Source organism: Canis lupus, chromosome 13 (assembly GCF_011100685.1).
Source record: "Canis lupus familiaris isolate Mischka breed German Shepherd chromosome 13, alternate assembly UU_Cfam_GSD_1.0, whole genome shotgun sequence".
NCBI classification, from domain to species: domain Eukaryota; kingdom Metazoa; phylum Chordata; class Mammalia; order Carnivora; family Canidae; genus Canis; species Canis lupus.
The window spans coordinates 37,810,612-37,838,594 of NC_049234.1; the positions used below are offsets into that span (position 1 = coordinate 37,810,612).

Here is a 27,983-nt window from a genome sequence, read left to right on the forward strand (position 1 = left end):
GCCGAGCCCCCCTGGCCGGGCGTGCAGGGTGCTCCCCAGGGGCGCGGAGCAGGGGGTGGGGGATGCAGGGGTGAGGCCAACCGCTGCTCCTCAGGGTCCCCGAGGCCCGAGCCCTGGGACAGTCGGGAGAGGCGACGCCTACTGAGTCTGGGGGGCGGAGTGGGCTCCTGGCAGGCGGCGTGCGGGTGCGGGCCGAGCCGCGGGCATGGCGGGCGCAGGTGACGCTGCGGTCCCTCGGCCGCACGCTGTCTGTGCAAGTACTTTCCTGGGGAGGTGGGCCCGGGAAGCGCGGGTAAGGGAGCAGGGCCCCAGACAGAGGGCCGGCGAGGCCCAGGGCCGCTGGGTGCCCTGGGCTGGGGCCCCGACTCGGGCTGAGGTCCCCGTGAAGGTCACAGGTGCCTGCACAGGGAGGGGGAGCGCGTGGGGACCGTGGCCAGGGTGCTGGGAGCGTCGGCCGAGCTGCGTGTGAGTGCGCGTGCGCGTGTTCTGGGGGCTCGGTGCCCCGGGCAGCACCCAGGGAACAGAAGCCCGTCCCCCTCCCTTCCTGGGCCCTCCTGGGCGGCGCTCCTGGGGCCGGGAGGCCCGCGGGAAGCTGGAAGCCCGGTCAACGGGACGCAGAAGTGAGGGCGGAGGCGCCGGGGCCAGGAGCGCAGCAGGTGCCAGTCCGCGAGGGTGGCCGGCGGCTGCCCCCTGCCCCCCCCAGGAGAGCCTCCTGACACGACGGAGGAGGCCCGCACTCGTTCCCCGCATTGCAGCTGGAGTGTTTCATACGTTCTAGTGCCTTTTGTGAGGTTATTAAAGACCCCGTTTTCCTGCCTTCCGAACAAATGGACGTTCAGTACGTAGCTGTTTTCCTGCCTTGGTGAGCAGTGGCCGAACGGAGGCCTTCTGTCCGGCCGGGCCGGGGCTTCACACCGCCTGCCAGCGGTGCCGCCAGCGCTTTGCATGAAGATGGCATCTAATCTGCAATTGTGCCTGCATTTGCTAGAGCCCCGCGGAGCCTGAACTCATTGTATTCAGGACGCCACGGGAGCAATAACCAAAAAAGGGTACCGTGAAGGCAACATCTATCATATGCTTCTTAAAAAACCCCCTTGTCAGCATCAGTGACAATGGCATTACCGCTCAGTCACTAAGATTAAAAATTAGTCATACGTGGAAAATAGAAACAGGTTTTCAGAGAGAAGGAAGCTTTGGTTCCACTGAATAATGCCCCCTTTTTTGCTCGGTAGATGAATGATGCATATTTTCTGATGATATATGTTTTTGCGGGTGGCTATGTCTAGGTGGTCCCAGATTTGGGACATGGTAAGGTAAAAGCCTTGTTCTCAGGTGACTGGCTGGGCAGACGTCAAAGACATGTTATAAATCGTGTCCCAAACTATCTGACAACAAGGTATGCGGTGGTGACGTCAGAGTTCCCTCCCTGTGGAATCTGAGTCTTTCTGGCTTAGGTTGCAAATGAATCATGGTTTTTTGAAATTGAGGGGTTTCTTTCCTCCGTGTCACGAGCTATCAGTAGGGTGCAGTCACTGTCCAAGGCATCATCTGGCTGGCCCGTGCCCTTTCGCCCCCCACAGAGCACCACCCTCCTACCACCTCCCCTGTCCCTCCGAAGCCCTCTGTCAGTGGGGACCTTGCTTCCTGTGCCACCAGCACATAGAAACAGTCCACAGGGCCCCTGCACCCTCCCAACCCACGTGCGCTGTGCCCGCATCCCCCTTTCCACTGCCTTCTGTTCTGTGGGTGGACTGCTAGGACTTCAGTTAAAGGCCAGCCGGCCATGTGGCCCTCCCTGACCCCATGGCCTGGGGTCACTAGTTCTGTGCTCCCGCAAGAGCAGAACTCCCCAGACACGTCTTCACTGCCTGTGTCCACTTCCTCTCCAGCTCGCTTTTGATCGTGATCAGAGCAGCCTTTTGTGCACACTCCCCTGAGAAGTCTCCAGCACATTCCTGGTCTCATTCCCGCACATTCCTGGTCTCATTCCCGTACCGGCCAGCAGCATGACACGAGGCAGCAGTCACTGGCTCTCCTCGGACTTCGTCCCTCCACAGGTTTCTGGGTACCATCTGCCTTGGTCCCTGCTGCTCCAGGCTGCCCTTCCTCCTCCTGACCACTGTGGTGAGCTCACCCGCCACCTGTACCTGAGTGTTCTCTGATGGCTACACAGCACAGATAGCCACATGTGGCTCTGCCCGCACCCTCACCCAGGCTCCAGCTCAGCACCCTGTTCCGCACCCATCCGCTGCCCCTCCAGAGCTCCCTGCCTCCTCCAGCCCAAGGTGGTTCCTCAGCAGTAGGATCTGCTGCAGGGCTCAGTGGTGGAAGCCGACCAGCTGTTGGCTTGTGGTCAGACCAGTAAATGCCAACCACTGACACCAGTGCTCAGCCTTGTGCTGTACTAAGGATGGAGCCAGTTCCCCACAGTGGCCAGAAAAGTGCCCATGGGGCCCAGCCACTTGGACAATCATTCTTCCCCACTCCCTATGTCCTCAGACCTCAATCCCAAAAAGTGCCATTTCCCCAGAAGTCAGCAGGCAAGCCAACTTCCTCGCCCGGAGCAGGACTCCTCCCTCCTTCCCATGCAACACCCTGCACCTTTATATCCAGGAGAGAAGATTCTAGAGTGTGGTGGGCTTTCAGCGCCCACAGACCCCACTCCCACCAGGGCCCTGGGTACACACCCTGGGAAGGGGGCTTTAAGGACTTCTCTGTGTTCCCAAATGACTTTTTTTTTTTTTAAGATTTTATTTAGGGATCCCTGGGTGGCGCAGCGGTTTGGCACCTGCCTTTGGCCCAGGGAGCGATCCCGGAGACCCAGGATCGAGTCCCACATTGGGCTCCTGGTGCATGGAGCCTGCTTCTCCCTCTGCCTGTGTCTCTGCCTCTCTCTCTCTCTGTGACTTTCATAAATAAATAAATAAAATTAAGATTTTATTTATTTATTTGAGAGACAGTATGAGTGAGGGGAGGCAGAGGGACAACCAGGGAGCCCGACGTGGGGCTGGATCCCAGGACCCCAAGATCATGACCCGAGACAAAGACACACAACCGACAGCCCTCCAGGCACCCCCAAACGGCTGTTTACGTCTTGCCCACAGCAAGCCATTCTTCCCAGTGGCTCTTCCTGCTCCCCTCCAAATGACTCAGCTCGTCTTCAAATAAGAATAAATATGTGTGTCTGTCCTCTGGGGCCTTTGACAGCCCCGAGCTGGCCCCCTGACTTGGGTGGGATTGATTGCGCCGTCTCACCAGGAAGCCAGGTGCATCTTTTACTGAAGGCGGTCTCCGAATGATGAATGGCTCGCTCACAAACACAAAATTGTTGATAGTATTTACAAACAATTCATTTTTCACGTTCTGTTGATTCTCTTCCAGCGTCCCTCCATGACACCCCCAGTGCTGATGCATCGGGGGCGATTACTGCCATTGATTAAGGCTTCCTGTGGTCCTGCGGAGCCCGCTACTCCATTTGTCACAGACAAGTGGCTCGCACGCTGCAGTACATCATGTCCTCTTCGTGCTTCACCATTATTTGTTTTTCAATTTGTGTCGTGTACCCTCTAAGTACAGGTGCACAGCGAAACTCCAGAGTCTGAGCGCGCCACACTGTAAACAAACACATGTGTAATTAAATTATCTGGCTTTCCCCCGATCCTGTGTCTCCCAAGCCTGCCTCCCCTGCCTCCCACTCAGAAGAAATGCTAGTGTAAATGAACAGGGTCGGCACCATCGCCTGATGGAGACTCGGGAGGAGAGAAGGTCACTGAAGGGCCACCACTTCCTTGACATTCAAGATTGAGCCGAAACACCCAAACCCGAATCTCTTAGCACCTCTGGGGATAGTCCTGGAAGTGGCCCAACCCAGGCACTGGGAGGATTTTTCTGGAATCGGCTGCTTTCTTTCTTTTCTTTTTTTTTAAGATTTTTATTTATTAGAGAGAGAGAGAGAGGCAGAAGCAGGCTCCATACAGGGAGCCCGACGTGGACTCGATCCCGGGCCGCCAGGATCATGCCCTGGGCTGAAGGCGGCGCTAAACCGCGGAGCCACCGGGGCTGCCCGGAATCGGCTGCTTTCACCTGAATTTCTCTATCTACACCAGTGGCCCCCGACCACGGTTCTCCAGCGGCCTTTCCCACAGCCGGTCCCTACCAGGAGGGGGGCTGGTGCGGGTAGCAGGTGCTGGACCCGGCAGGGATCCAGGTTTCAGTTTCCTGCCACGTGGCTGCCGGGCTGCTTCGGGCAAGTCTCTGAATTGCCGCCACCAGGTCCTCTCATGGGAATTGCAGAGGCTCAGAAAGGAGCCGGAGTTTCCTCCTGGCTTGGCGGGCTGAGTGTTCACGTTCCCGTCAAGAGCCTCTTGGGTGCGGGTTTGTGAAGTACTGATCTGTGTGCAGGCATGAGGCGGACTCCCCAGCACGGCCTCCACCTGCGGAAACCCCCCGTGGTGGCCTCCTCCCCTCCAGCTGCCGGCCCGCCATCCCCTCTGCCTTTTCTAACCAAATTCTCCACGTCCTCATTTCCCATTCTCTCGTTTTCTCCTCTTATTTTTTTTTTTAACTTCAGAGGTACAGTAGTGCATTGTTGCTGTAACAAGCCCCATAACACAGAAGGGTGTGTAGCCAAACTGGGCGGGCGGTGCTGCCAGTTACACAAACAGAGGCGTATTGGGAGTCATCGTCCTTGTCTGTCTTCTAAAGATTTTATTATTTATTAGCACGAGGGGGGTACCGGGGGAGAGGGAGAAGCAGGTGCCCCACTGAGCAGGGAGTGTGATGCGGGGCTCAATCCCAGGACCCCAGGGTCATGACCTGGGCCAAAGGTGGGTGCTCACCCACTCGACCACTCAGGTCTTTCTTTTTAAAATAAGTGGGATTTTTTTTCCCATACAGATGGTATTCTGCAGTTTGTTTTACTTTTGTATTCTGACATTTTTACTTCAGAAGATGTGATTCCTGGGGGCACCTGGGGGGCTCAGTGGATGAAGCATCTGCCTTCAGCTCAGGTGATGACGTCGGGGTCCACACTCAGAGGGGAGCCTGCTTCTGCCTCTGACCCTCCCCACTGCTCGTGCTGGCTCTCTCAAATAAAATCTTAAACCAAAAAACAAAAAGTGTAATTTCTAAAAGCAGGTTCGTGGAAGCAGAGTGTGCATATTCTAGACGTCAGTAGCTCCTTCCAGACGACTTACCTGGAAGGCGTTACCTCTTCACGGCTGGGCCTGCCTTCCCGATGCCAGCAGCCCCTGACCGCCCTCCCCGTGTCTGGCGAGCCCATGGAAAAGCCCCGCGTCCCGCTGCTCCGGCTCGCCCTGCCTTGACCCCTGGCGCAGGAGAGCATGTTTTCGTGTGTATTTTGTGTTTGTATCCTGGGTGGGATGTCACCCGTTGGTCCCGGCCCCACGCCGGCCCCCCTCCACCTACCTGTACCGCACGGAGGCCACAGCTGGAGTCCGCCTTGCCCGGCGACCTCGGGACGGAGGGAGGGAGGTCACGGCCGCCTGCAGCTGCAGCAGCGCTGGCTCCCGCCCCCCGGGGCCCTGGGGCGTCCCGCCGGCCACCACCACCCTTGGGCGCTGTCCCATAACCCCGCACCCGTGCTGGGCTCGGTCTCCTCTTTTTGAAACAGCTGGGGTGGTGTGTGCTCTCCCGGCTCCACGCAGACTGACACCACCTTCCTCACCTTGTCTGTGCTCACCTTGGACTATTCTGGAATCAGTTTTAGAGGCTGTTATTAGGGGCGCTCACTCCTTTATTGCATGTGTTGCAATTTTCTCCTCTGTCTTCTTTGTCTTTTGACTTTTTCCTGATGTCTTTTGGTGTATAGAAATATTAAATCTTTATATCATACAACTTTTTCAACAGCATCCAGATTTTCTGTTTCGATATAAAGTGTTCCTCCAACCCTGGGTTCATTCAAATGATCTCCTTTTTCTTGTCACATCGTTGGCAGTCTGCTTGCTTACACGGGAATCTTTAAGCCACCTCTTGGGAGAGTTGACATTTTTACAGCAGGTCCATGTTTTCACCAAGGTGCACGGTACGTGCAACCACAATTCAAGTCTGGCTTTAAGGTGCTGAGTAAAAGGGTACACATCTCATAGATGGTATATTTCTTACTAAGTTTCTTCTAGACATCCTATAGACTTGTCACATGTGTGACAAGGTATTCCTGATTTCTGTTTTTCTATTTGTAGTCGTGTGTGTGTGTGTGTGTGTGTGTGTGTGTTAAACAGTTGGTCTCTATATAGTGTCTTAATCAGCTCAGGCTGCTGCAACAGGATCCCACAGGCAGCACGGCTTACAACAGCAGAAATTAATTTTCTCACCGTTCTTGAGGCTGAGGCCAAGATCAAGGAGCCCGCTGCTTCAGCTCTGGGCGAGGGCCGTCTCCCTAGTTTGCGGATGGCCGCCTTCTCGCCTGGGCCGGCCTGCTGGAGAGAGCCAGCCAGCTCTGAGTCTCTTCTGACGAGGCAGGGGATCCCTGGATGGCTCAGTGGTTAAGCATCTGCCTTTGGCCCAGGGCATGGTCCTGGAGTCCAGGGATCGAGTCCCACGTCGGGCTCCCTGCATGGAGCCTGGTTCTCCCTCTGCCTGTGTCTCTCATGATTAAATAAATAAAATCTTTAAAAAAATAAAATAAATAAACATGGATGGATTTAAGATTTCAATATGTAATATACTCATTGTCAGCACTTGATACATTGTCTTTATCAAATTTAAGGAGTCCCTTCCATTTCTGTTGTACTTGGACTTTTGTATAGAAGAGCGGCTGAATTGTTCAGATGTTTCGGGGGCCCTATGCCGGTTACCGCATGGCAGATTCCTCTGTGAACCTGTTGGTGAGATCGCTTTGGCTGGTGGGTTCCTGACGTGGGATCTACTTGGTCAGGGCAGGTCGTGCATGAGCTCACTGCTGGATCTCATTTGCTGTTATTTATATTCAAGGTGTATATATACATTGTGTTGGGACACATTTGGCTTCAAGTATCAGAAAGCCCTACTTGAAGGGACTGGGATGGGAAGGAGATTGGTTATCTCAGGAGAAGAGGAGCAGGGCCTGGGTTCTCTGCCACCCTCAGTATATCTGTGGCTCCCACCCAAGGTGCAAGGTGACCACACGGTGCTTGGCATTACACCTAATGTAATGACAGTGTCCAGAGGCAGGGAGACACGGCCTCCTCCTGTGGGACCCTTCCAGGGGTACTCTGAAGACTCCCCTCTTGACCAACTGCATCCTGAGCCTCTGGATGCAGATCCATCAGTGGTACAAGGCCCAAGGTGACTTCTTTGGGTCACTATGTCCTGCTGGCATCTGGGACAGTGAGCCTATACCTGTGTGCCCAGGCATCACAGGCCACTTCACAGCCCCAGCTTCTGACAGTGCCCCCACCCCATGGTTCCAACACCCTCTGGTTATACGGCTGTGGTCCCCCTCCGGGGACTGAGACTGGCCATCCTTCCCTAGAGCATGTGGCTTCACTAAGGAAGTGGTCACACAAGCCAAACAAAACTCTAATGACAGGGGCGAGGCAAGTGGGCCAGACCACCGACAAAGCCGGCAGCTTATGTTTGTTGATGAGAGCGATCCACAGTGCCTTGTGCCCTCTCTTCATCAGACCTGGGGTTTTAGGCTGGCAAGCTGTTGGGGGGAGGTGGGCAGCATCCCTTGGGTAATGGGGCTCAGTTCGAGGAGTGGAGAAAGCCCATGTTCTGGGCTGCCTGGGTGGGTAGACCCGCCGCATGCCTGTCAGAGTCCAGATCCCGTCTTAGCAGTTTAGTCCATGGCTACTGGTCTACTCCTCTTCTCTCTGCTTTCTTGGGTCAACTTTGACCATTGAAGTCTTGATACAGACTCTTACATTTTCTCTAGATCTTCCAGTTCACATTTATGATGTTTTCTTAGTTTGTAAAATCCCCCCTGTGGCTTGGATGGTGCTCTTTTCCCTCTCTTCATGCGGGGTGTATTTGTGTTTTCCCTCCAAGGCACGACTCACAGTCACCCCAGAGCCATTCTTGTCTTCCTGATCCACAGGACCTGACTCTGTTTGAAACAGCAAGGCGCCAGCTGGAACTCCTGGCCTCCCCTGCACCGTGTGTGGCCGTGTTTAACAAAGTGACAAAGTCATGGGGAGCTGGGACATGTTTTGCTTTCCTTTTTTTTTTTTTTTTTTCATTTATTTATGATAGTCACACAGAGAGAGAGAGAGAGAGAGGCAGAGACATAGGCAGAGGGAGAAGCAGGCTCCATGCACCGGGAGCCTGACGTGGGATTCGATCCCGGGTCTCCAGGATCGTGCCCTGGGCCAAAGGCAGGCGCTAAACCGCTGCGCCACCCAGGGATCCCCTTGCTTTCCTTTTTGACACTTCTTTTCTCTTTTTCCTTCCTGAAAACACAGAAATGAGGCCTGAGGAGGAATATCTGATCTCTCTCACGAGATGGAAAGCACAGGACAGGAGCCTGGGAGTGAGTACCCTGGGTCTCACCCCGTGCCTCTGCCACACACTCTGAATGGTGGTCTGGGGACAAATCATAAACATCTCACTCCCCGTAGACACAACTGTGTCCCAATCCCATGTGGTCAGAGGCCAATCCTCCTTGATCTGTCCGTCTCTTTTTTCACTGACGGGCCCCCAAGGATTTGTCATCTTTGTTTTTTCCCAAATGCTCAGCTTTTTTGCTATATGACTGATGTCAACTTTTAATCTTTAGTAATTTCCTCTTTGTATTTTCTTTTGATTTGGTGAATTGATGTCATATATACACACATATACACATTTATGTATATACACACACACCTGTGTATAGGCAGTAAAGTTACCTAGGTTTGCAGAATTTCCTTTGGTCTATTCCATACATTTTATATAATGTCATTTACCGTCTAGTCACATTTTAGGTAACATGCAGTTGTGTTGTAACTTTCTTTCAATTCAAACCTTTTTTAGAAATATCTCCTTGGGGCACCTGGGTGGCTCAGTGGTTGAGCATCTGCCTTCTGCTCAGGTCGTGATCCCGGGGTTCTGGGATCAAGTCCCACATCATGTTCCCCCTGGGGAGGCTGCTTCTCCCTTTGTCTGTGTCTCTGCCTCTCTCTCCATGTTGCTCATGAATAAATAAGTAGATAAACTATTAAAAAAAACAAAAGATCTCCTCACTTAGAATGGTTATGTTTTCCATTGGATGTTTTTTATTGCCATCTTCTAAACATTTACTTTCTAAAAACAAGCTTTGGAGTTGCTTTATTGTTGGAGGAGCACAGTTTCACCAACCACATAGTTCTGCAAGAACTGCTTAGCGAAACAGCAGCATCCCCCTGCGCCCCGCTGCCCCTCCCCAGGTACAACCCCTGTGACTCCTGGAGTTGGTGAGTTGGGACTGAGTCCCACAATTCTGAACAACATGCTTCTGCAGCGCTGTTTCTTAATTGTGGCTTCTCATTGACTTAGGCTCAGGAGGATGAAGTGTCAGCATCTCTCCCCTCCACCGTGCCCTGTCTTCCTCCCCCTTCACCTCTCCCCTCCTCCTAATAGACTCAAGTTCTAATTGCCCTGGGGTCAAGATGCCAGGAGGATGTCTGATTACATTATTAAGGCAATGGAAAGGAATGCACAGCTGACTCAGGTAGTATTTTGTGATTACTTTTTATTTTCCTCCTAGTCGTCACTGTCTTATTTTGTTGCTATTGTTGTGTCAGATGGCCAGGGCCGGCCAAGCAGCTTAGTGTGCAGGGCTTAGCCTGCGAGCCCGCGTGCGGGGGCGGGAGAGGAGCCCGGGGGCGCAGCCCTGCAGGACCCAGCCGATGGGTAGGTTGGAAAGCCTGCCCCGTCAGAGGGCCTTATGACCACTGCTTACTGCTTGTGCCCTGGTGTTTCTGCCCTACAAAAGGCGTGCCGTTAGGTGGGGCGAGCCTCACAGACAATCTGCGTGTGTTCCGGGGCCACCAGGGCCTCAGGGAAGTTATGGAGTGACATTGCTGGGACAACCCTGCAGGGAGCGCAGGCTCTGGACATAGTCTGATCCTGGAAGCAGGCCAGTTCTGCAGGCCGGGCTGGTCCTGGAGGCCAAGTTGGTTCTAGAAGGTGTTTGCGGAAGACAATTCTACAAGCAGGTTGCCGGGTCGGGTTCCAGGGAGGGGTTCGAAGGAAGGTTCTGGAAGCGGGTTCTGCCGCCGTGACAGCGGACCGAGCCGGCGTCTGCGAGCGAGCGGAGAGGAAGGATCCGCACCAGCTCTAACACCGCCGTTATATTTCCCTGGGGCGGGACCAAACCGCGCGTGCAAGCTCGTGCATTCTCGAGAAAGCACAGTGCAAGCCGGTGGAGCGGCTCCGGAGGCCGAGCAGAGGCGCCGGGCAGGGGCGCCGGGCAGGGCGGGCCGGCTGAGTTTAGGAGTTGTCTTTTTTCCTCTTACTCTAACTTTTCCGCACGCTGAGAGGACGCTGCGGCGCATGCGCAGTCCACGCCCCGCGGGGCGACGGGCAGGGCGGTTGTCAGGGGCGACCGCATTCTCCCGGGACTCCGCGCCCGCGCGGGCGGGGACAGGCCGAGCGGGCCCGCCTCCCTCGCGCTCTGATTGGCTGAGGCCGCTGCTCGTTGGCGTCGTCGCGGCCGCCGATTGGGCAAAGGCAAGTTCGCACGCTCGGCTCGGGGCCACGCCCCCCCCCGCCGGCCCGCGCCAGCCACCCGGGAGGGGAGGACGCTTGGGGACTCCGCGCGGCCCCGGGAGGGACCTGCGCGAGCCTCGGCCTCCAGGCGGGCGCGGCCCGGGCGGTGGGCGGCGATGATCCCCGAGGAGAGGCCGGGCGGCCCGGGCGCCGGCGAGGACAGCACGAGGCTGCAGGCAGCAGGCAGCGTTCGAAAGGTGGGCGCGTCCGCGGGGCCGGGGGCCGGAGTGGGGGTCGGGGACCCCAGCCCACCTTGGCTGCCACCTGCCGCCGGCGGGCGCGGGGCTGCGGGGTCGGCGCGGCTTCTCAGGTCTGTGCGCTGCAAGACTTGTGGCAGCCTCCCCCCACCCCCCGCCCTCCCTCCGGAGGCTGCCCTCCGGGGAAACTGAGGCACGGCGCACAGGCCGGGCCCGCCCGCCTGCCTGCGCTGGGCGCCCCTCATCCCGTCCGGGGCACAGCCTGTGCGGCTCAGCAGAGCTCAGCGCCTCTCCGCCGCTCGGGGACGCCGCGGCCCCGCTCGGCAGGTGTTGGGCTCGGGTCTGAGGCCGCGGCCCCGTGCCAGCTCCCCGTGCCCGTCACTCCTTCCCTAGCTTCTCCCTCCCTCTCGCCGGGGCTGCTCAGCCTTGCCCCTGGCGCCTGGCTCTGTCTTGACCGAAACTTTCCGCGCCCGCAGCGGGAGCCTCCCGGGGACAGGAAGTGGCAGGAGGACCTCACAGCTGGGCAGTTTGTCCTTTCCTCGCTCACCGTGCACCTCCCCCTCCCCCCCCCCCCCCCCCCCCCCCCGTCTGAGGTCCCTAATCCTGGGGCGCTGACTAGGACTGCGGGCCATTCCCGGGAGTACTGGGGAATCTCTGCAAGGGGATGGGAGTGCTGAGAGGGAGGAGGCTGCCTGTCTGGGGCCTGGAGCCTAGGCGTTCCCTGGGGGCCACGAGGGGCTGTCCCAGTGTCCCTACCAGGCCCATGCGGGGCACTACAGGGCTCAGAGTAGCTTCTGGCTCCCAGGCTGCAGGTCCCCCCCCACCTTCCAGCACATCTCCAGGAGCACTCGACATCTGAGACCAGGTGAACAGTGTTGATGAAGACAGCCCTCCTGAGCTGATGGCCTCTGCCCAGCACATGGACCACCCCCTCCCTGGGCAGATGGACATGGCTGCTGGCCCCAAACCTCTAGAACCTGCTGCAGCTTTGCGGTCGCACCTTCAGAAGGGGAAGGATGGAGCTTTGGCTCTGGCCTGCAACCCCCCCCCCCCCGCCCCTCCAGGGTCTCAGGCCTCCTGGAGGGGAGACAGCCCGGGAGGGCTTCCTTGGTGATCTCTCTTGAGAATGTTGGAGTGGGGGCGAGGCGTTGAGCATAATCCAAGGTGGCCATGTGCCAGGAGCCTTCAGCGTGGGAGGGTGGGAGGCTTTCTTTAGGATGCCCTCTTCGAGGGAGTAGAACAAGATATAGCCCCCAAAGCATCTGAAACTGCCCTGTGCCTGACTGGGGGGTGCACACCAAGGAAAATAGGCCCCATTTCCTGCAGCATGTGGAAGATGATAGACACCAAGGAGGCTGTCGCTGCATCAGGGCAGGGTCCTGGGAGGCACCGTCTTCATCCCCACTGTGTTCAGGGGCCATGTGACCATATTTGGGGACTTAGCTCAGGGAAGGTGCATCCTGAGAAGTTCTGAGCTCCAGGGCTGGTGACTGTCCCAAACAGAAGGTTCCTAACTGGCCAGGAGGAGGCGTGGTGGCCTGGGCCCTGCGAGCTGCTCCAACTCCCCATCCTGGGTCTTATGGAAGCCCCTGACCTTCCCTGCCCCCCCCCCCATTCTCCAGTCACAGAGTTGTGAGATCAAGCCCCACATGGGGTTCCATGGTCAGAGAGGAGTCAGCTTGAGATTCTCTCCCTTGGCCCCTTACCCCACCGTGTGTGTGCGAGCACACTACCTACCTCTCTCTAAAATTAATAAATCTTTTTTTTTATTTTAATTATCTGAGAGAGGGCAGTCTGGGTGACTCTGAGGTTTAGCACCACCTTCAGCCCAGGGCATGATCCTGGAGACCTGGGATCAAGTCCCATGTCGGGCTCCCTGCATGCAGCCTGCATCTCCCTCTGCCTGTGTCTCTCATGAGTAGATAAATAAAATATTTTTAAAAAAAATAATTATCTGAGAGAGAGAGAGAGCACACATGTGTGTGCACACAAGCAGGGGGAGGGGCAGAGGGAAAAGCAGACTCCCCACTGAGTAGGGAGCCTGGCATGGGACTCAATCCCAGGACCCTGGGATCATGACCTGAGCTGAAGGCAGACGCTTGACTGACTGAGCCACTAGGTGCCCCAATAAATAAATCTTTAAAAAAAGAAGTGCAGAAGGCTGTATGGTGAGCAATTGGCCACTTCCTGCCAGGGGCTCCCAGAGCCCCGTTGCACTGGTGCTGGCCCCACAGTACAGGCCCAGCTGCTTCTTGGGGCCCCAGTCCCAGCCCTGTCCCCCCCACTCTGTCCTTTCTGGCCTGACTGCCCCCACGCCCCTCCTTTCTGGCATCACACGCTGTGCCCAGCTTCTGTGCTCATGCACCTCTGCCAGGCCTGCCTGCTGCTGTCCGTGGAGCTGGCTCACACTCATCTGTGGTGACCGCCCCCTTCCCTGCCTGCAAGAGTCCTCTGGCCCTTGGGAGCTGCTGGCAGAGGCCTGGCCTGGCCCCTGTGACCTGCAGCCTCTCCACAGGGCTGTGACCCCCTGGCCCAGACAGCGCCCGGCCGCCTGCAGAGCCGCAGGGCTCGGGTCCACCAGCAGATCACCAAGGAGCTACGGATGCGAACAGGTGCCGAGAACCTCTACAGGTGAGTGCCGGTGGCCATCCCCATCCCTCAGGAGGGTGGCGGCGCTGCTCCCTGAGGCCCTCTGCAAACCAGCCTGTGCTGAACACAAGGCAGTGGCCCAGCTGGGTGCCCGCTCCTGTGGTCTGGTTTGGGAGATGGACACGTGAGCAGGTGACTGTGGCCGCTGCAGGCTCAGGAGGAGAGGCTGGGCCTCCCCCTGGAGTCTGGGGCAGCCATATTGCACAACTGAAACCCTCACAGACCACCTGGGCTCCTGCCTTGGTGGGCCTCACTGGCGAGGGTCAGCTCAGGGTCAGCCAAGTTCCACGTGGGGCCGGAGGTGGCTGGGGTGTGGTGTGGGAGCCCCTGATTTGTGCGTGGAGACAGCAGGGGTTTCTTGGCAGAGGCAGTGTTTAGGCTGAGCTGTGACACATGCCCCAACATTGTGGCCCTGGGAAAGTGTCCTCTAGGCCAAAGAGGTGCGTCCCCCTTGGAACAGTGAGCTGCACGTCTGCTCAGACCTTCACCCGTGTCTCCAGGAGCCCACTCTATGGGCGATGGCCCAGGGACGTGGTCCAACCTGTAGAGCCACAGCCGGTGTGTGCAGGGCCAGCCGACAGGTTCCGGGGTGAGGGTCTGCTGGGTGCAAGGGGTCCTCCAACCCTTTGCCACCCTGGCAGCCCGTCCCTGCTGTCAGCCTGGCCTTCCGGGGACTCCCCGCCCCTTCTGTCAGGTGCTCCGATGTAGGCACAGAGAGGGTCTGACCCCAGCCTTCCAGGGAGGTTGGTTTTGTGTCGCTGTGGAGGGTGCCCCGGGGCCCGCCTCCGGGGGAGAGGTGGTGGGAGGTGAGAGCCTGTGCCCTGGGCGGCCTGGGTGTGAGCTGATGTGCCCGGGCCAGAGGCGCCATATGTATGCGTGCACGGGAGTCCCCCAAACTGCAGGGGGACTCAGGAGAAGAGGGAGGTGGGGGGGGGGGCGCTGGGGCTGTGAGCACGGGGGTGGGGAGGCCCGGGGCACGCGTCCCCCTGCAGAGCCCTACCCCGTGCCTCCCGCAGGGCCACCAGCAACGCCCAGGTCAGGGAGACGGTGGTCCTGGAGCTGAGCTACGTCAACTCCAGCCTGCAGCTGCTGAAGGAGGAGCTGGAGGAGCTCAACGGCAGCGTGGAGGCTGACGGGCCCGGGAGGTGCGCGTGGGACCACGTGGCCCCGGTCAGGGCGGGGGTGAGGGGTGTTGTCTAGCCTTCGCGAGCGCCCCGCGGCTCTGCTCCTCTGGCTGCAGCCAAGGTATCACAGTCCCGATGATCCCCCTGGGGCTGAAGGAGACCAAGGAGCTGGACTGGTCCACGGCCCTGAAGGTAAGTGCTGACTGGGGCCCTGGGGCTGGCGGATGGGGCTGCACCCTAGAGCCACACGGGCTGCCCTGGCGTCCGAGGGGTCCGGGAGGCTTCCCGGTCCAGCCAGAGGGAGGAAGAGTGGCCCGGGGCCACCCAGCTGCCCAGGCTGGGGGGGATTCCAGTTGGCTGGGCTTTGGAGAGGAGCACCCCGGTGGGCTGGGCAGCGCGGGTCATCCCTCTGTCGCCGAGAGCCCGGTGCCTGGGGGCTGGGCCTGCAGTCAGAGTGGGCGCTAGCCGGACCAGGAGCCTCAGACCAGGAGCCTCGGCAGATCGCACGGCCTCGGGGGCATAAGGGACTGCGCCTCTGCACCCTGTGTCTGTGGGGCAGGAGCCCCAGGGCCAGGGAGGGGACCCACGGCCCTACACACCCTGCCCCAGGGCCCAGGGCTTCCTTCCACTGCTGACTGCCCGCCTTGCGCTGGGTGACCAGAGGCCAGCACCTGCCCCTCCCCTCCCAGGAGCTGATCTCTGGGCACTTCGGAGAGGACGGTGCCTCCTACGGGGCCGAGATCAGGGAGCTGGAAGACCTGCGGCAGGTGCCTGGGCTCTCCCCTCCTCCCCTCCCGCTTCTCCTCCCCTCCCCTCCCCTCCCCTCCATTCTTCCTCTTCCCCCTTCCCTCCTCCCTCCTCCCCCTTCCCTCCCCTTTCCTCTCCTTCCCTCCACTCCCCTCTCTCCATCCCTCCTCCCCCCCATACTCCCCCTTCCCCTCCCATACTCTACCCCTCTCCCCTCCCCGGAGACCAGTTACTCCCAGCTCACAAGGGAAACTGAAGCTCAGGAAGAGGAGCTCGGTATAGGCATTCACACACAGTGCAGGGGTCCCTGGCTGGGGCAGCTCTGGGGACAGCGCAGAGACAGGTGCACACCCGGGGCACACAGACGGTATGCTCCTTGCATACCAGGGAGGTCCTGTCCTCACCACACGCTGCTGGCCCTTTAGGAACGGCTTCCCTGTGGCTGTCTCCTCCTGGGGACCCTGCCCGGGCCTCTCCCTTGTGTTCTCCATCCCCAGGGTGGGGCCCCAGCAGCCCCAGAGAAGACAGGTGTGCCTCAGTGTGACCTTGTGCACCACCCCCCCCCCCCGGACCCTGGAGTGCTCCCACGGGGCTGTGACATCTGAGGGACTTTGCCGGGTGGTGTGGGTGCCCTGGGCTGGGCCCGGGTGCTGGGGCCAGCTGCTGCCTACCCCGCAGGCCATTCGGACGCCCAGCCGTAGCGAGGCGGGCCTGGAGCTGCTCATGGCCTACTACAACCAGCTCTGCTTCCTGGACACACGCTTCGTTGCCCCTGCCGGGAGCCTCGGGCTGCTCTTCCATTGGTAGGATGGGAGACCCATTGGGGGTCCCCACCACCACCAACTGCCCCGAGGCCCTTCTGAAACTCTCGGCTGCGGCTGCCTGCCATGGGAACCGCAGCCAGCCTGCCCCACCCACAGGTACGACTCGCTCACGGGGGTCCCAGCCCAGCAGCGGGCCCTCGCCTTCGAGAAGGGCAGCGTGCTTTTCAACATTGGGGCTCTCCACACCCAGATTGGGGCTCGCCAGGACCGCTCCTGCCCTGAGGGCACCAGGCGCGCCATCAAGGCCTTTCAGAGGGCTGCTGGTGAGGGCAGCCCAGACCCCGGACCCCATAGCCACAGCTGGGGGGAGGTGTGCATCTGCAAGTAGAAGAGCCCCTTCCCCGGGACCAGAGCTGGCGGGGGTGGCCCCGAGTGCAGGGGGTCAGGTGCGCACACAGCCCCTTCCTGGGGGATGCAGGCCTAGTGGGGGCACCGGCAGCCCTGGCCGCCTGCTGTGAGCGCCCCTCCACAGGGGCCTTCAGTCTCCTGCGGGAGAACTTTTCCCAAGCGCCCAGCCCGGACATGAGCCCCGCCTCGCTCTCCATGCTGGAGCAACTCATGACGGCCCAGGCCCAGGAGTGCATCTTTGAGGGCCTGTTGCTGCCGCCCCTTGCGACCCCCCAGGATGGTGTGGCCCAGCTCTGCCTGGCCCAGGAGGCTGCCCAGGTGAGGACAGGGGGCCCTCATCCCACAAGTGTGGTGGCTGCACGAGCAGGAGGGCCTGGACCGAGGGTCCCTGCAGGGGTGCGAGGTACCATGGCTGTGTCTCCTGTTGGCCTGGTCTCTGGGGCTAGGCAGGACCCCAGTGCCCTGAGTCCTTGCCCCTGGGGCAACACCGAGCAGAGTGGAAACTGGGGCCAGACCCCTGAGCTTGGCTCAGCTCGGGCTGTGGGGCAGGTAGGGGCCAGGCCCCAGGGTGGTGAGGGGCAGGGGCTGAGGCTGCTGGGCTCCTCCCGGAGCCCGAGATGAAACCCCAGTGTCACATGACGTGCCGGCAGGTGGCCGCTGAGTACAGGCTGGTGCACCAGACCATGGCCCAGCCTCCTGTCCGAGACTACGTGCCCTTCCCCTGGACTGCCCTGGTGCACGTCAAGGCTGAGCACTTCTGCGCCCTGGCCCACTACCACGCGGCCGTGGCCCTCTGCGACAGCCCCCGTGAGTGCCCTGGCCCCGCATCTGTGTGCCGCACAGGCCCCAGTGCGCGGGCTCACGGCCCTCTCCGTCTCTGACCCCTGCAGCGACCCAGGCGGGGTTCCCGGCGCTCCAGCAGCCCCTCCGCGGGCCCCCAGCCACGTCCCAGCCCTGGGGCTCCGCATGGCCTGAGGAGCCAGAGGAGCGCAGGAAGCTTGGTGAGGGGGGTGCGGAGGGGACTGAGTGACCCAGCCTTCACGAGTCGCCTGTCACGGGCACACCTGGTATCCCAGCACCGGTGGGAACAGTCACCAGCTCACCTTTGGGATGTCCCCTGCGTGGCCCAGGCGGGGCGGGAAGGCCAGGCTTGTGCGGGTGCTTGCGGGGGGCAGCCCGTCCCGGAGTGGCCGGCGGGCCTTCGGGATGGACCCAGACCCTTCACCTGCCCTCTGGCCACGGCACCTACGGGCACGGGCCCGCTGTGTCCCCGCAGGCAAGGCGCACCTGAAGCGGGCCATCCTGGGCCAGGAGGAGGCGCTGCGGCTACACGCCGTGTGCCGGGCCCTGCGCAGAGTGGACCTGCTGCAAGCCGTGCTGGCCCGGGCGCTGCGCTGCTCACTGGCCAAGTACTCGGAGCTCGACCGCGAGGACGACTTCTTGGAGACCAGCGAAGCTCCTGACATCCAGCGTGAGCAGCCCGGCCCGTCTGGGATGACGGCGGGGGGCTGAGCCCTGGCGGGGAGCCCATGTGGGCACACTCCCTCGCTCTTGGGGGGCCTCGCCATCCCCGCCGCCGCTGGTTCCTGCCCCCGGGAGGCTGCAAGCTGCGGCCTGGGAGGCAGACCTGCACGGGGCGGCACCTGCTCCACGGGAGCCGGCTGGATGGCCAGAGGGCGGCGACACCCCGCCACCACCGGGCTGGGGGGAGCCGCGGGCCCAGGAATCCCTTGTGCCTGCGGCATGGCTCCTCAGGACACCTGCTCGGCTCCGGCTGACCCGAGTCCTGGCTGCGGCCCAGGAGCCTGAGGGTCCGCGAGTTCAGGCTTAGCCCTGACATCGCCTTACCTTTGTCATTTCAGCCAAAACACAGCAGAAGCCAGAGATCAGGGCGCCCAGCTTCTCCAGCGTGAAGGTGACCGACATCTTCCACCGGCTGGTGAGCGTCCCCTGCCCGGGCCACCCCTCTCCTTCAGCAGGGGCTCAGGCAGGTGGCCCTGCCCTGGGGGAGGACCCTGGGCCTGGTGGTGGCCAAGCCTGCCCCCGCCCTTTGCTGCACCTGGTTTCTGACCCAAGACGTAGAGATGGGGTGGCAGGTGTTGTGGGGCCCGGCCAGGCCGCTGACGCCCCGTCGCCCACCCCCAGGGACCCCTGTCCGTGTTTTCAGCCAAGAACTGCTGGCGGCTGGTGGGGCCTGTCCACATGACCCGGGGAGAGGCTGGCTTTGGCCTCACGCTGCGAGGAGACGCGCCCGTCCTCATTGCCGCTGTCATCCCGGGGGGCCCAGCCGCGGTAAGGCCCCTGCCCCACCCCCAGAGCTGAGGCCCCTGGCCTGGAGCGGGCAGATGGGACTGTGGCCGGAGGTGGCGGGTGCCCACTCCCAGACCCCCGTCTCCCCGCAGGCAGCCGGCCTGCAGGAGGGCGACTACATCGTGTCCTTGAATGGGCAGCCGTGCAAGTGGTGGAAGCACGCCGAGGTGGTGGCACAGCTGAAGGGTGTGGGCGACGAGGGTGTGAGCCTGCAGGTGGTGACGCTGCTGCCCCGGGCAGAGCCACCCGGCACGGTGAGCCTGGGAGGGAACTCCCCTGGGCCCCAACATCCCCAGATGCCAGGAGGGCCCTGGGAAGAGGAGGCTGCGTGCGGGTGACCCTCACCCTCACTGGGTGGCTTTGTGGGCAGCACCACCTGTGCTCTGGCCTCCACCCAGTGCCGTTTCCTGCCCTCTGTGGCTTGGTGTGCCCACGCTCTCACTGCTGGAGCTGCCTTCGCCCAGCCCAGCGTGGCCCACAGCAGGGGCGCTGCTGCGCTGTCGCCCTCATGACCCCAGCTTGTCCAGACGGCCACCAGCCGTCTACCCGGTCACACTCCCCGGGCTGGCCACAGGCAGGCAAGCAGGGGTGCTCACTTAATCCTTTCTATCTCGACTGCAGGGACACCACCGGCCAGCCCTGGGGGGGCTTCTGCGGAGCCAGAAGGAGTGTGGGGGTGGGACGCCAGCTCCTGCACGAGCCAGCCCCAGGCCCTTCCTTGGCTGGAGCCGCAAGGCCAAGAGGGGCAAGAGCAGAGGGAGGCTGTCCCCACAGCCCTGAGCCGCGGGCCGCCCACCCCCTGGGGGTGCCCAGGGCGGCAGTGAGGGGCCAGCTCCCCTGCCCCTATGCCCTCCTCCATCCCAGTGGCTGGAGCTGCCCATTAAAGACAATGTCAGGTACAGTGTGTGTGAGCCCAGTGGTGGTGGCCGGGCGCTGCACCCGCCACGGGGAGTGTCACCATTCCTCTGGGCGTGGAGTCCAGATGCCAGAACGCTGCCACTGGGCTGCCCTGTCCTCACGCATCCCCCAAGTGCCCCCCCCCCCCCCACCGAGGAGAGCAGCCTCCCCGATGGAGGAGGGCTGTCCTGGAGAGGTGGGGCAGGTCAGGTAATGTGTCGGCGGTGGGTCCCTGAAGCCCAGATGCTCAGTGCCCCGTCCCCCCGCCCCTGGACAGACCGTACCCTGGCCACATCCTACCTTGGGGCCGGCGCTGTGACCCTCCAGTGACCCCGCCACTGACCCAGCCCCACGGCACCCCAGCGGCCAGCCAGGGCTCTGGGCGCCTGCTGCACCACCCGCCCTGTGGGCAGCGTCCCCACCAGGCGCAGGCCTCTGCTTCTGCTCTGCACCCCAGTCATGCCTCAGCGCCAGGCACGGACCTTGAACCGCCCCACCACTGCCGTCTGGGCCTCCTCCAAGCCTCCCGCTGGGCCTGACCCCCACCCCGCGAGCCCCAAGTCCAGCAGGCCTCGGGCGTCAGGGTGAAGGACCGGCTGGCCCGGAGTCCGCGTGGCCACCAGGGGGCGACCGCTGTCCGCTGGAGGCAGCGTTTGGGGAGGGGCGGGCTGGGGCGGGCAGCGCGCCGCCACCTGCTGGGGCAGCCTCCTCCCTGCCACCACCACCACCACCACCCCCCCCCCCGCCCCCTCTGGTGGTAAGGGGGGGGCTCTGAGTGGGGGGCAGGGCTCCCCTGACTGAACCAGGCGAGGGCGGCCAGGTGCGTTCCTTCCGACCCACCTGCCCTCCTGGGAGGACGCCCCCCTCAGTGCCACCAGCCAAGGTCACCTCTGTGCTTACTAATTCGATTAATAAAACTGCGCGTCAAGGAGGCCATTACCTGCTAATCAGGGATGACGGGGTGGCAGGTCTCATCCAGGAGGATGCTGCCACCCCCTACCTCTGACAGGAGTCTGGACCCAAGAGGAGGACGCGGGCACCACAGGCCTCGTGCCTGGGGCTCCTCAGCTGGGGGGGCGGGGATGGGGGGGCTGGAGGGGCTGGGGGGAGCTACGAGGGTGCAGGGGCTGGGGGGCTGCGGCGGGTGGGCCCCGTTCCATTCCCCCCCACCCCCGTCCATGTCAATGATCCTTGTGGTCGGGAGCTCCCCAAGGGGGTCTCTGAGGTCCTGCTGCCAGGCTCTGCCCCTGGGTTGGGGGTTCTGAGGGCCCCTGATTGCCTCTCGCAGCCAGGACCCCTTTCCCAGGGAGGGAGGTGGGTGGCGGGCTGGGGAGCGAGGGGCCCAGTCCAGCCGGGCGAGAGGCCTGCCGGTGTGTCCTGGGCCCTGAGGGGATGCCCCCCCCCGCCCCCCCCCCCTGCATCCAGCTCACAGGGCCAGGGCCCCTGGCCGCCACCCAGCATTTCCCGAGGCTACCCTAGGAGGCGGTGTCCCAGAGCAGCTCCGGGAGCCTCGGGAATGCGCTCGGGGACCCGACGGGCCCGCAGCTTGGCCCCGCTGGTCAGTGGTGGCCGCACCCCACCCCGAGTGGCCTTGGTACTGGCCTCAAGGGGCGGGTGGTGGCTCGGTGCCCCGGGAGGCCCTGGGGCTTTGCTGGGTGTGCTGGCAGGGGTGGCCATGAGCGGGAGAGCCCACCGGGACCAAGGCCTTCCTCCAGTGAGCGGCTGTCCTGAGTGGGGCTGGCTCGTGGTGCCCGTGCCCCGACAGGTGTGCCCAGGTGTGAGCCTGGTGCACCTGCCGGTCTGCCTGCTGTGAGGTGTGTGGGGCGCCTGTGCTCTCCAGCTTTCTGGTCCTGCTGGAGCCCCCCAGCCTTCCTCATGGCCGGGGCTCTGGGCTCCCCACCCGACCCCCAGTTCTAGGTCAAGCGTACCACCTATGTGTGTGTCACAGACACGCCATGGGGGGCTCAGTGGCTGAATGCCCGGGAGGGTCCCGCGTGTGCCCCCTGAGGAGGGTGGGTCAGCACTCGGGGCACTTCCCGGAGTAGCAGCCCCCGCCTCCCTGGCGCCCAGCACCGCGCAGGGCCCATGTGCAGGGACACGTCCGTGTGCCACCATGCTCCATGCAGGGACATCTCATTTTCCAGAGCGGGTCCCCCCGGGCAGGGAGGTCGGGGTGAGTGTGCGCCGTGATCCTTTTTGCTTTGCCAACAGAAAACTGCCGAGAGGGGGAAAGGCAAACTCAGTTTCGCTTGGGTCAGCAGTGAGCCTCGCGGAGATTAATGTGAGCAGAGGCTGGTGGAAGGGAGCCCTGGCAGCAGGGGAGGCCAATGGACACGGCTGGGGGCAGGGCCCTAGAGGAGGGGGGGAGGGGGGCGGCACTCACTCTCCTCCGGGTCCCCCCACCCTCACCGGCTCAGCTGGGGTGCTTCCACTGCAGCCCGGCCCACCCCTGATGCCCTAAGACCTAAGAGGCGGGGTTGGTCCAGGAGCCTCCTTGCTGGGCCTAGATCGATGCCACTGCCCAGCCTGAAGGGACCCCGATAAGAGGGTGGCCTCACCCCCTCCTCCCTTGGACCCTGACCCTGGGGCTGAGGCCATGGGAGGTGGCACTCCGGGAACACACCACGAGTCCACAGGGGGGTGAAATGCCCTGAGCTCACACAGCACCACAGGGTAGTCCCCAGGCCCCAGGGGACCCAGAGTGAGGTGTGTGGGAGGTGGTAAGTAGGAGACGCAGCAGTGCCAACCCTGTGCCTGGGAGAGCAAGTGCAGGCGGATGATATCGTCCTGAATACTGGTGTCCCTCAGGAGGCAGAAGAGGGGAGCCATGCGAAGAAGAGGGTAGAGGCTGCAGGGCTGCGGCCACCAGAAGCTGGAGGGGACAGGAGGGAGCCCCCGAGGGCCGCGTGGCCCTGCAGACACTGACCTCGGACTTCTGGGGCCCAGACAGGTCTGTTGTTTAAAGCCTCTCGGTTTATGGTCGTTTGGTAGAAGCCTCACGCATGTCCTCATGTCTGGGCCTCAGTGTGTCCTGTGGGATAGGCTGCAACCCACGGGGGGTGGGGTGGGCTCAGCCCCGGCGGCCCCAGACACACACACCCGGCATCTGGAGGCGCGCTGGGCTGCGTGGCCTGAGCACCCACATCTGGGGGCGTCCAGCTAGAGTGACCGAGCGGTGAGATGGCCGCGGGCCTCCCACCGCCCGCCCCCGCGGCCTCGGAGCGCCTCCAGGAGGCTGCGGGGCTGCGGGCAGCTCCCTGCCTTGCACACCACCCTGCGTCCCCAAAGTGCTTCCTGTGGCCTCAGCACAGGGCTGGTGTCCGTGGGGCGAGGGCAGGGAGCAGGTCACGGCACATCGGGGTTCCTTCAGGCAGGGGGTGGCCTTCATTCGGGCCCAGCTGGAGGCTCCTGGGCCAACCCCACCTCTTAGGGGATCAGGGGTAGACTGAGGCAGGCACAGAGGGGCCGGGGCTGGGTGGCCGGGGAGGCCTCGGCCCAGGACTGTGCAGTCACTCGTGGCCTATGTGGAGCCACATCAGGGCCTCAGAACAGTCCCCCAACCCCCTGGCCGTGCGGGGGGCGTGAGGCCCGCAGGGCTGCCCGGCCCACTGCCCCCACCCCAGCCCCGCGGCCAGGTCCTCGCTTGCCGAAGGCCAAGGGTCTGTGCGCTTGCCCGGCGCACAGCTGAGTGGACTTCCCCAAACTCCCTGTGGGCTCACGGACCCAGTGGGACCGTCCGAGGAAGCGGAGCGGGGGTGCTGACGGCCCGGGCCTGGGTGGAGGTAGCGGTGATCGCGGGGCTCTCTGGGTGCTGGAGGGGCTGGGCTGGGCCCGAAGGCGGAGCCCGCCAGCAAGGGATGGAGCTCAGCGGGCCCCAGACCCTGAGGGGCAGGGGGGTGGCCCGTGTGGGTGGAGGGAGCCCCAAGGGCCCAGCCAGAACGGCCAGGTGGTCCAGGGGCTCCCAGGGCGGATCAGAGTTTGCCTCTGTCCGTCTGTCTGTGTGGCCACAGCTGGGGGGTAAAGGACAGGGACACGTCCGGAGGCCCATCGGGGAGGTGCCAGCTCAATGCTGCTGTCCCCGCGGGGTGAGGGCGGCCCTGCCAGGGCACAGAGTGCATGGGCCAGAGACTGCCACCGTTCCCAGCCCGAGGAGGCAGGTGGGGGGCCGCCCAGAGCCTCCCAGTGTCCCCCAGCCCGCTGCTGGCTGCGTGGCCATCTGCCTCCTGGTGCAGGAAGAGGCGACAGCCCCGGGCCGCCACCCTGACACACACCTCAGGGCCCTGGGAAGCCACAGTCCCCTGGGGACAGCAGAGGACCGCCGCCCCCCTGTGTCCGCCGCAGCAGAACGGCCCGTGCCATCCGTGCTCCTGTAACCCCCGGCCGACCCCGGCCGCACCTCTGCTTGGGGGGCGCTGAGAGGCTCCTGGGGCCGGGGCACCTTGGCTCCCAGTCCAGCCGGGAGGGTGGCGAGGACAGGGACTTGCCCGGGTTCTCGCTGACCAAGGCGCACCCAGAGCTCCGACCGGTTGGGGAAGATCTTTGACCCCTGAGGCCGCTCCCTCCCATCCCCGGAGGAGCGCGCCCCTTCCAGGCCAGGCCCAGGGGCCATCAGCTCCATGCCTCTGACCCGAAGCCTGCCTCCCACGCCAGTGACTGTGGGGGACCAGATGCCAGCCGTGCCCCGCCTGAGACTGTCCCTAGCCGTTCCCGCTCTCTCCCTGCCTTACAGCCTCCACCTTCCCAGCCTCCCCCTCCAGGGAGCCAGGACTCCCACTGGCACCTGGCTCCCCTCTGCCCGAGGAGCAGGCCTGCGGCGGGGGCCTCCTCCTCACCTGCACCCAGGGGAGTGCAGGCGGGATGTGGGAGGCCAAGGGCAGGTGGCCCCTGGTGGAGGGGGGCACCCACCTGGAGCCCAGGGTTCTGCTGTGACAGCCTGTCCCGGAACGGAGGGCGCCCTCTCCCCATTGAGAAAGCACCTGGGAGTGTGTGTCTGGGCCTCAGTTTCCCTGCCTGAGCTCCAACTGACAAGGGGCTGATGGGAGCTCTGCTGCAGGGGATGCCCTGAATTCCTCGTGAGGAGACAGGCTCCTCCCGAGCCCCCCTCATGCCCGGGAGTCAGCCTGCCCATCAGCCCCACAGACCCCGCGTCAGAGCCTGCACACCTGATGGACGGACGGCACGCAGACTCGGTCAGCTCCAGGGAGTGGGAGGGACCCCCCCACTGCCCTGTCCCCCCAGCCGTGCAGGCCGCACCAGGGCCAGCGGACAGGCGGGCCTCCACCCCCCCCACACACCCTCTGCACCCCCATGGCCTCCATCCCCCCACCGCCTCCGCTGTACCCCCACACCTCAAGAATCAGCCCCAGGAGCTGGCCGAGGCTCTGGGGTGCCTGGGCCAGGTCTGGGACCATGATTGCAGGAGGTCAGGCGCATTTGAAATGGGGTCAGCTCCAGTCAGGAGCCGGCTGCTGGGCACGGCCCCCCGGGGCGGGAGGGTCACCTGGAGCCCTGGGAGATGGTCAGGAGCAACCTGGAGACCTGGGGGCAGGAGGGGGCAGGGGCACTGACCGGAGGGAGGACACAGGAGCTGCCGAGGGAGGGGGGAGCCGGTGGGAGGAGAGGAGGGGTTAGTGGGAGGAAGCGGTCAGCTGGGCCCTCAGCTGCGGCCCCAGGCCCCTCCGGAGGATGGCGATAGGTGTGGGTCTCGGGGCCGGGCCCTGGTCTCAGGCTGCCCAGGGCCAGGCCGGTGGGCGGGGGCTGGGCCAGAGTCCTGGGCAGACCCCAGCGGCGGTAGGGCCCTCTGAGGCCAGCAGGCCTCCCCCTCTGGGAGTGGGGTTTCGCTTTCTCGCGTTCTCCCTGAACCCCAGGCCCCGCCCCAGGTGGCTGTGCTGTCAGCACCCTGCGGCCCCGGCAGCTCCTACGCCAAGGCCCACCCTGGGGGCGGGCTCCGCGGGGTGGCGGCGGCTCCGGGGCCATACATAATGCAGTATTTACCTGGAGGTGATTGGCAGCCCCCCAGCCTCCTGGGCTCCCCTGCTCCCCCACCGACCACGAGCCAGACGTGCATTAAGGCCGAGTGACTTATCGAGCTGTCAGGAGGAGCGTTTGAAGACAGAATTATAGGGGAGAGGAAAAAGATTTTTACCAAATTAATGAAAAATCAATCTGGCCTCAAAAATCCATTAGGCTTCATAATGTGCCGGTTACAGGCTGAGCCACGCAATCCGATGGCTGCCGTTAACTACCGCCCCCCCCCCCATTATTCATTACCCCCGCTTACTTCTGAGAGGACACCTGCCGCCCCCGCCCCGGGCACCCAGGCCCCGCTGGCCCAGGGCTCTCTACCCAGAGCCCCCGGGAGGCCCCAGCCCGGGCCAAGGCTGCCTCAACCGTGGGTTCCCCACGCACAGACCCAGGGGCCCTTCACCCAGGTGCTGAAGGCGGTACAGATGGCAGCAGGGTGCTGGCGGGCGGGGTACGAGGGATGCTGGCGGCCACAGGGCTGAGGGGCGCCAGCCCCGAGGGTCTGGGTTTCAGGCGGTGGGTACAGGCGGTGGTCACGGGGCTGGTGGCCGTGCTGGCTGCTGATGTCCCCACATGCAGGTGGGCAGCAGGTCGTCGGGCCCGGGCACCTCGACCTGGGCACAGCCTAGCGGCGGGCAGGCCCTGGGCGCTGTCACTCTGCGGAGGCCGTGGGGCCGGGGCTGGGGGCTGGGACAGAGGCGGGTGCTGGCGAGCACCCCGTCCCCACTAGGAGGCAGGGGCAGGCCCCAGGGTGAGCTGCGGAGCCCCTCTGCCTGGAGCAGGGTGTGTGCCGGCCGGACGCTCGATCGATTTTCCATTAAATTGGCAAATCTCTCTCTTTTTCTCCTGGAATCCTGCCTTGAAACTGCCTCCCTGACAGCTGCATCCGTCAGCTGCCCTCCCACCCTGACCCATCCTGTCCCCTGGCGCCCACCTCCCTCGGGCCTGATCTCGGGCAGGGCGGGGAGGGGCAGGCAGCCCCCCCCCGGGTCCCTCTCCTAGGGGCTCCCTGCCCCAGCTTGCCCCAGTCCCAGCTACGCGGCCTCTGGTCTACCGTCCCCCCCCACCTCCCGTCCCGCAGTTTACAAGGAGCTCCTCTTCTCTGGGGCTCCTGGGGTGCTGCTCTCCCATGCTGGGTATGTCTCTTCCCACCTCATGCCCTCATTCATCCTGTCTCCTGGTCCTGCCCTGCGGGGGGCCAGCAGCCCAGGGGGGCCGAGTTCTGGCCCCTGCCCCCGTGAGCGGGTGGGCTGCTGGCCCCTGGCAGGTAAGAGGCAGGGCCCTTGGGGGCAGGCGGACTCCCGGGGTGGGGGGCAGAGTGGCCACAGCTGACGGGTGGGTTTGCAGCAGGTGTGGTAGCCGGGCTTAGGGCCTGGGGACGCAGGTGGAGGGTAGTGTTGGGGCCCCAGGTCCTGGGAGGCTGAGACAGCTGGAGGGACCCCACGGACCCCCGAGCTCACCCGCCAGCTGGGGTCTCAGTGCAGGAGACCGCCCGCTCGGAGCCCGGGTGCCGGGAGGGGGGCTCACCCAGGGGCCCTCCCACGGGGTGGCGTGAAGAGCCGCAGACCAGAGGGGTGACACTGCACTGAGCCGTGAGCACGTGGCACCGTGGCCTGGCAGGGGGCACAGTCCGCCCAGGGGGCTCCGCGGCACGGCTCCCCGGCCCTGCTGGAGCCAGACAGTCTCGGTTTCGGCGGGCTGCGGTTTTGTGGACCAAATCCCAATTCATTAGTGGCATAGGTGGGGGCGGGAGGGTGGGTGTGGGCAGGGGGCCGAGGCCCCGTCTGCGGTTTTCCGGGTGGCCTGGCCACCTGGCTCCAGAGGCTCCCAGGCCCCATCAAGCGAACCTGCCTCAGATGATCAATCTGGTGGACGACGCGCCAACCATGAATCACTGGGGCTGGCGGAAGGCAGGCGGCTCGAGAGGGGCCAGCGGGGAGCTGGCCCAAGGTGACCTGAGCCTGGTCCCACCTCCAAGGGGCACCTGAGAGCGGTGGGGGCCAAGCCACCCCCACCCTCTCCCTGCTGCCCTCCTGCTGGCCCCTGCTTTCTCTGGGTCCCCCCCACCCCGGGTTCTCCGCTCCCGGCTCTGCCCTCTCCGTGGCCTGTGGCTGTCTCCTGGGTGCACGCACTCCCGCTGCCCCAGCCGGGTCCCCTTCCCTCTGGCTCCCACCGGGTGTCCTGCCTGTACTTTCTGA

At 63.2% G+C, this 27,983-nt stretch overlaps 1 protein-coding gene across 2 annotated transcripts; it reads left to right on the forward strand.

Moving 5' to 3' along the window:
• Positions 1-9,895: 9,895 nt before the first annotated feature.
• On the forward strand, positions 9,896-19,763 carry RHPN1 (rhophilin Rho GTPase binding protein 1). Of its 2 annotated transcripts, none has more exons than XM_038555732.1 (15): positions 9,896-10,112; positions 13,378-13,493; positions 14,528-14,656; positions 14,752-14,827; positions 15,325-15,402; positions 16,061-16,185; positions 16,303-16,469; positions 16,679-16,872; positions 17,205-17,361; positions 17,445-17,555; positions 17,831-18,025; positions 18,417-18,493; positions 18,700-18,846; positions 18,957-19,118; positions 19,486-19,763. In XM_038555732.1, exons 2-15 carry the CDS (start codon positions 13,465-13,467, stop codon positions 19,642-19,644), a joined length of 1,806 nt encoding a protein of 601 aa, XP_038411660.1. In that variant the 5' UTR covers positions 9,896-10,112; positions 13,378-13,464; the 3' UTR covers positions 19,645-19,763. The 2 variants fall into 2 exon arrangements, with proteins under 2 accessions (XP_038411660.1, XP_038411659.1); XM_038555731.1 differs by lacking the exon at positions 9,896-10,112 and adding an exon at positions 10,782-10,862.
• The last annotated feature ends 8,220 nt before the right edge of the window (positions 19,764-27,983 follow it).

What these genes read in the sequence shown, in the direction of transcription:
- RHPN1 (XM_038555731.1), top strand. Translation starts at nt 10,782, where the DNA reads ATGATCCCCGAGGAGAGGCCGGGCGGCCCGGGCGCCGGCGAGGACAGC. An exon ending in AGCTGGAAGACCTGCGGCAG is followed by an intron (nt 15,403 to 16,060) that starts GTGCCTGGGCTC and finishes CCTACCCCGCAG; the next exon opens with GCCATTCGGACGCCCAGCCG. An exon ending in GGGCAGAGCCACCCGGCACG is followed by an intron (nt 19,119 to 19,485) that starts GTGAGCCTGGGA and finishes TCTCGACTGCAG; the next exon opens with GGACACCACCGGCCAGCCCT.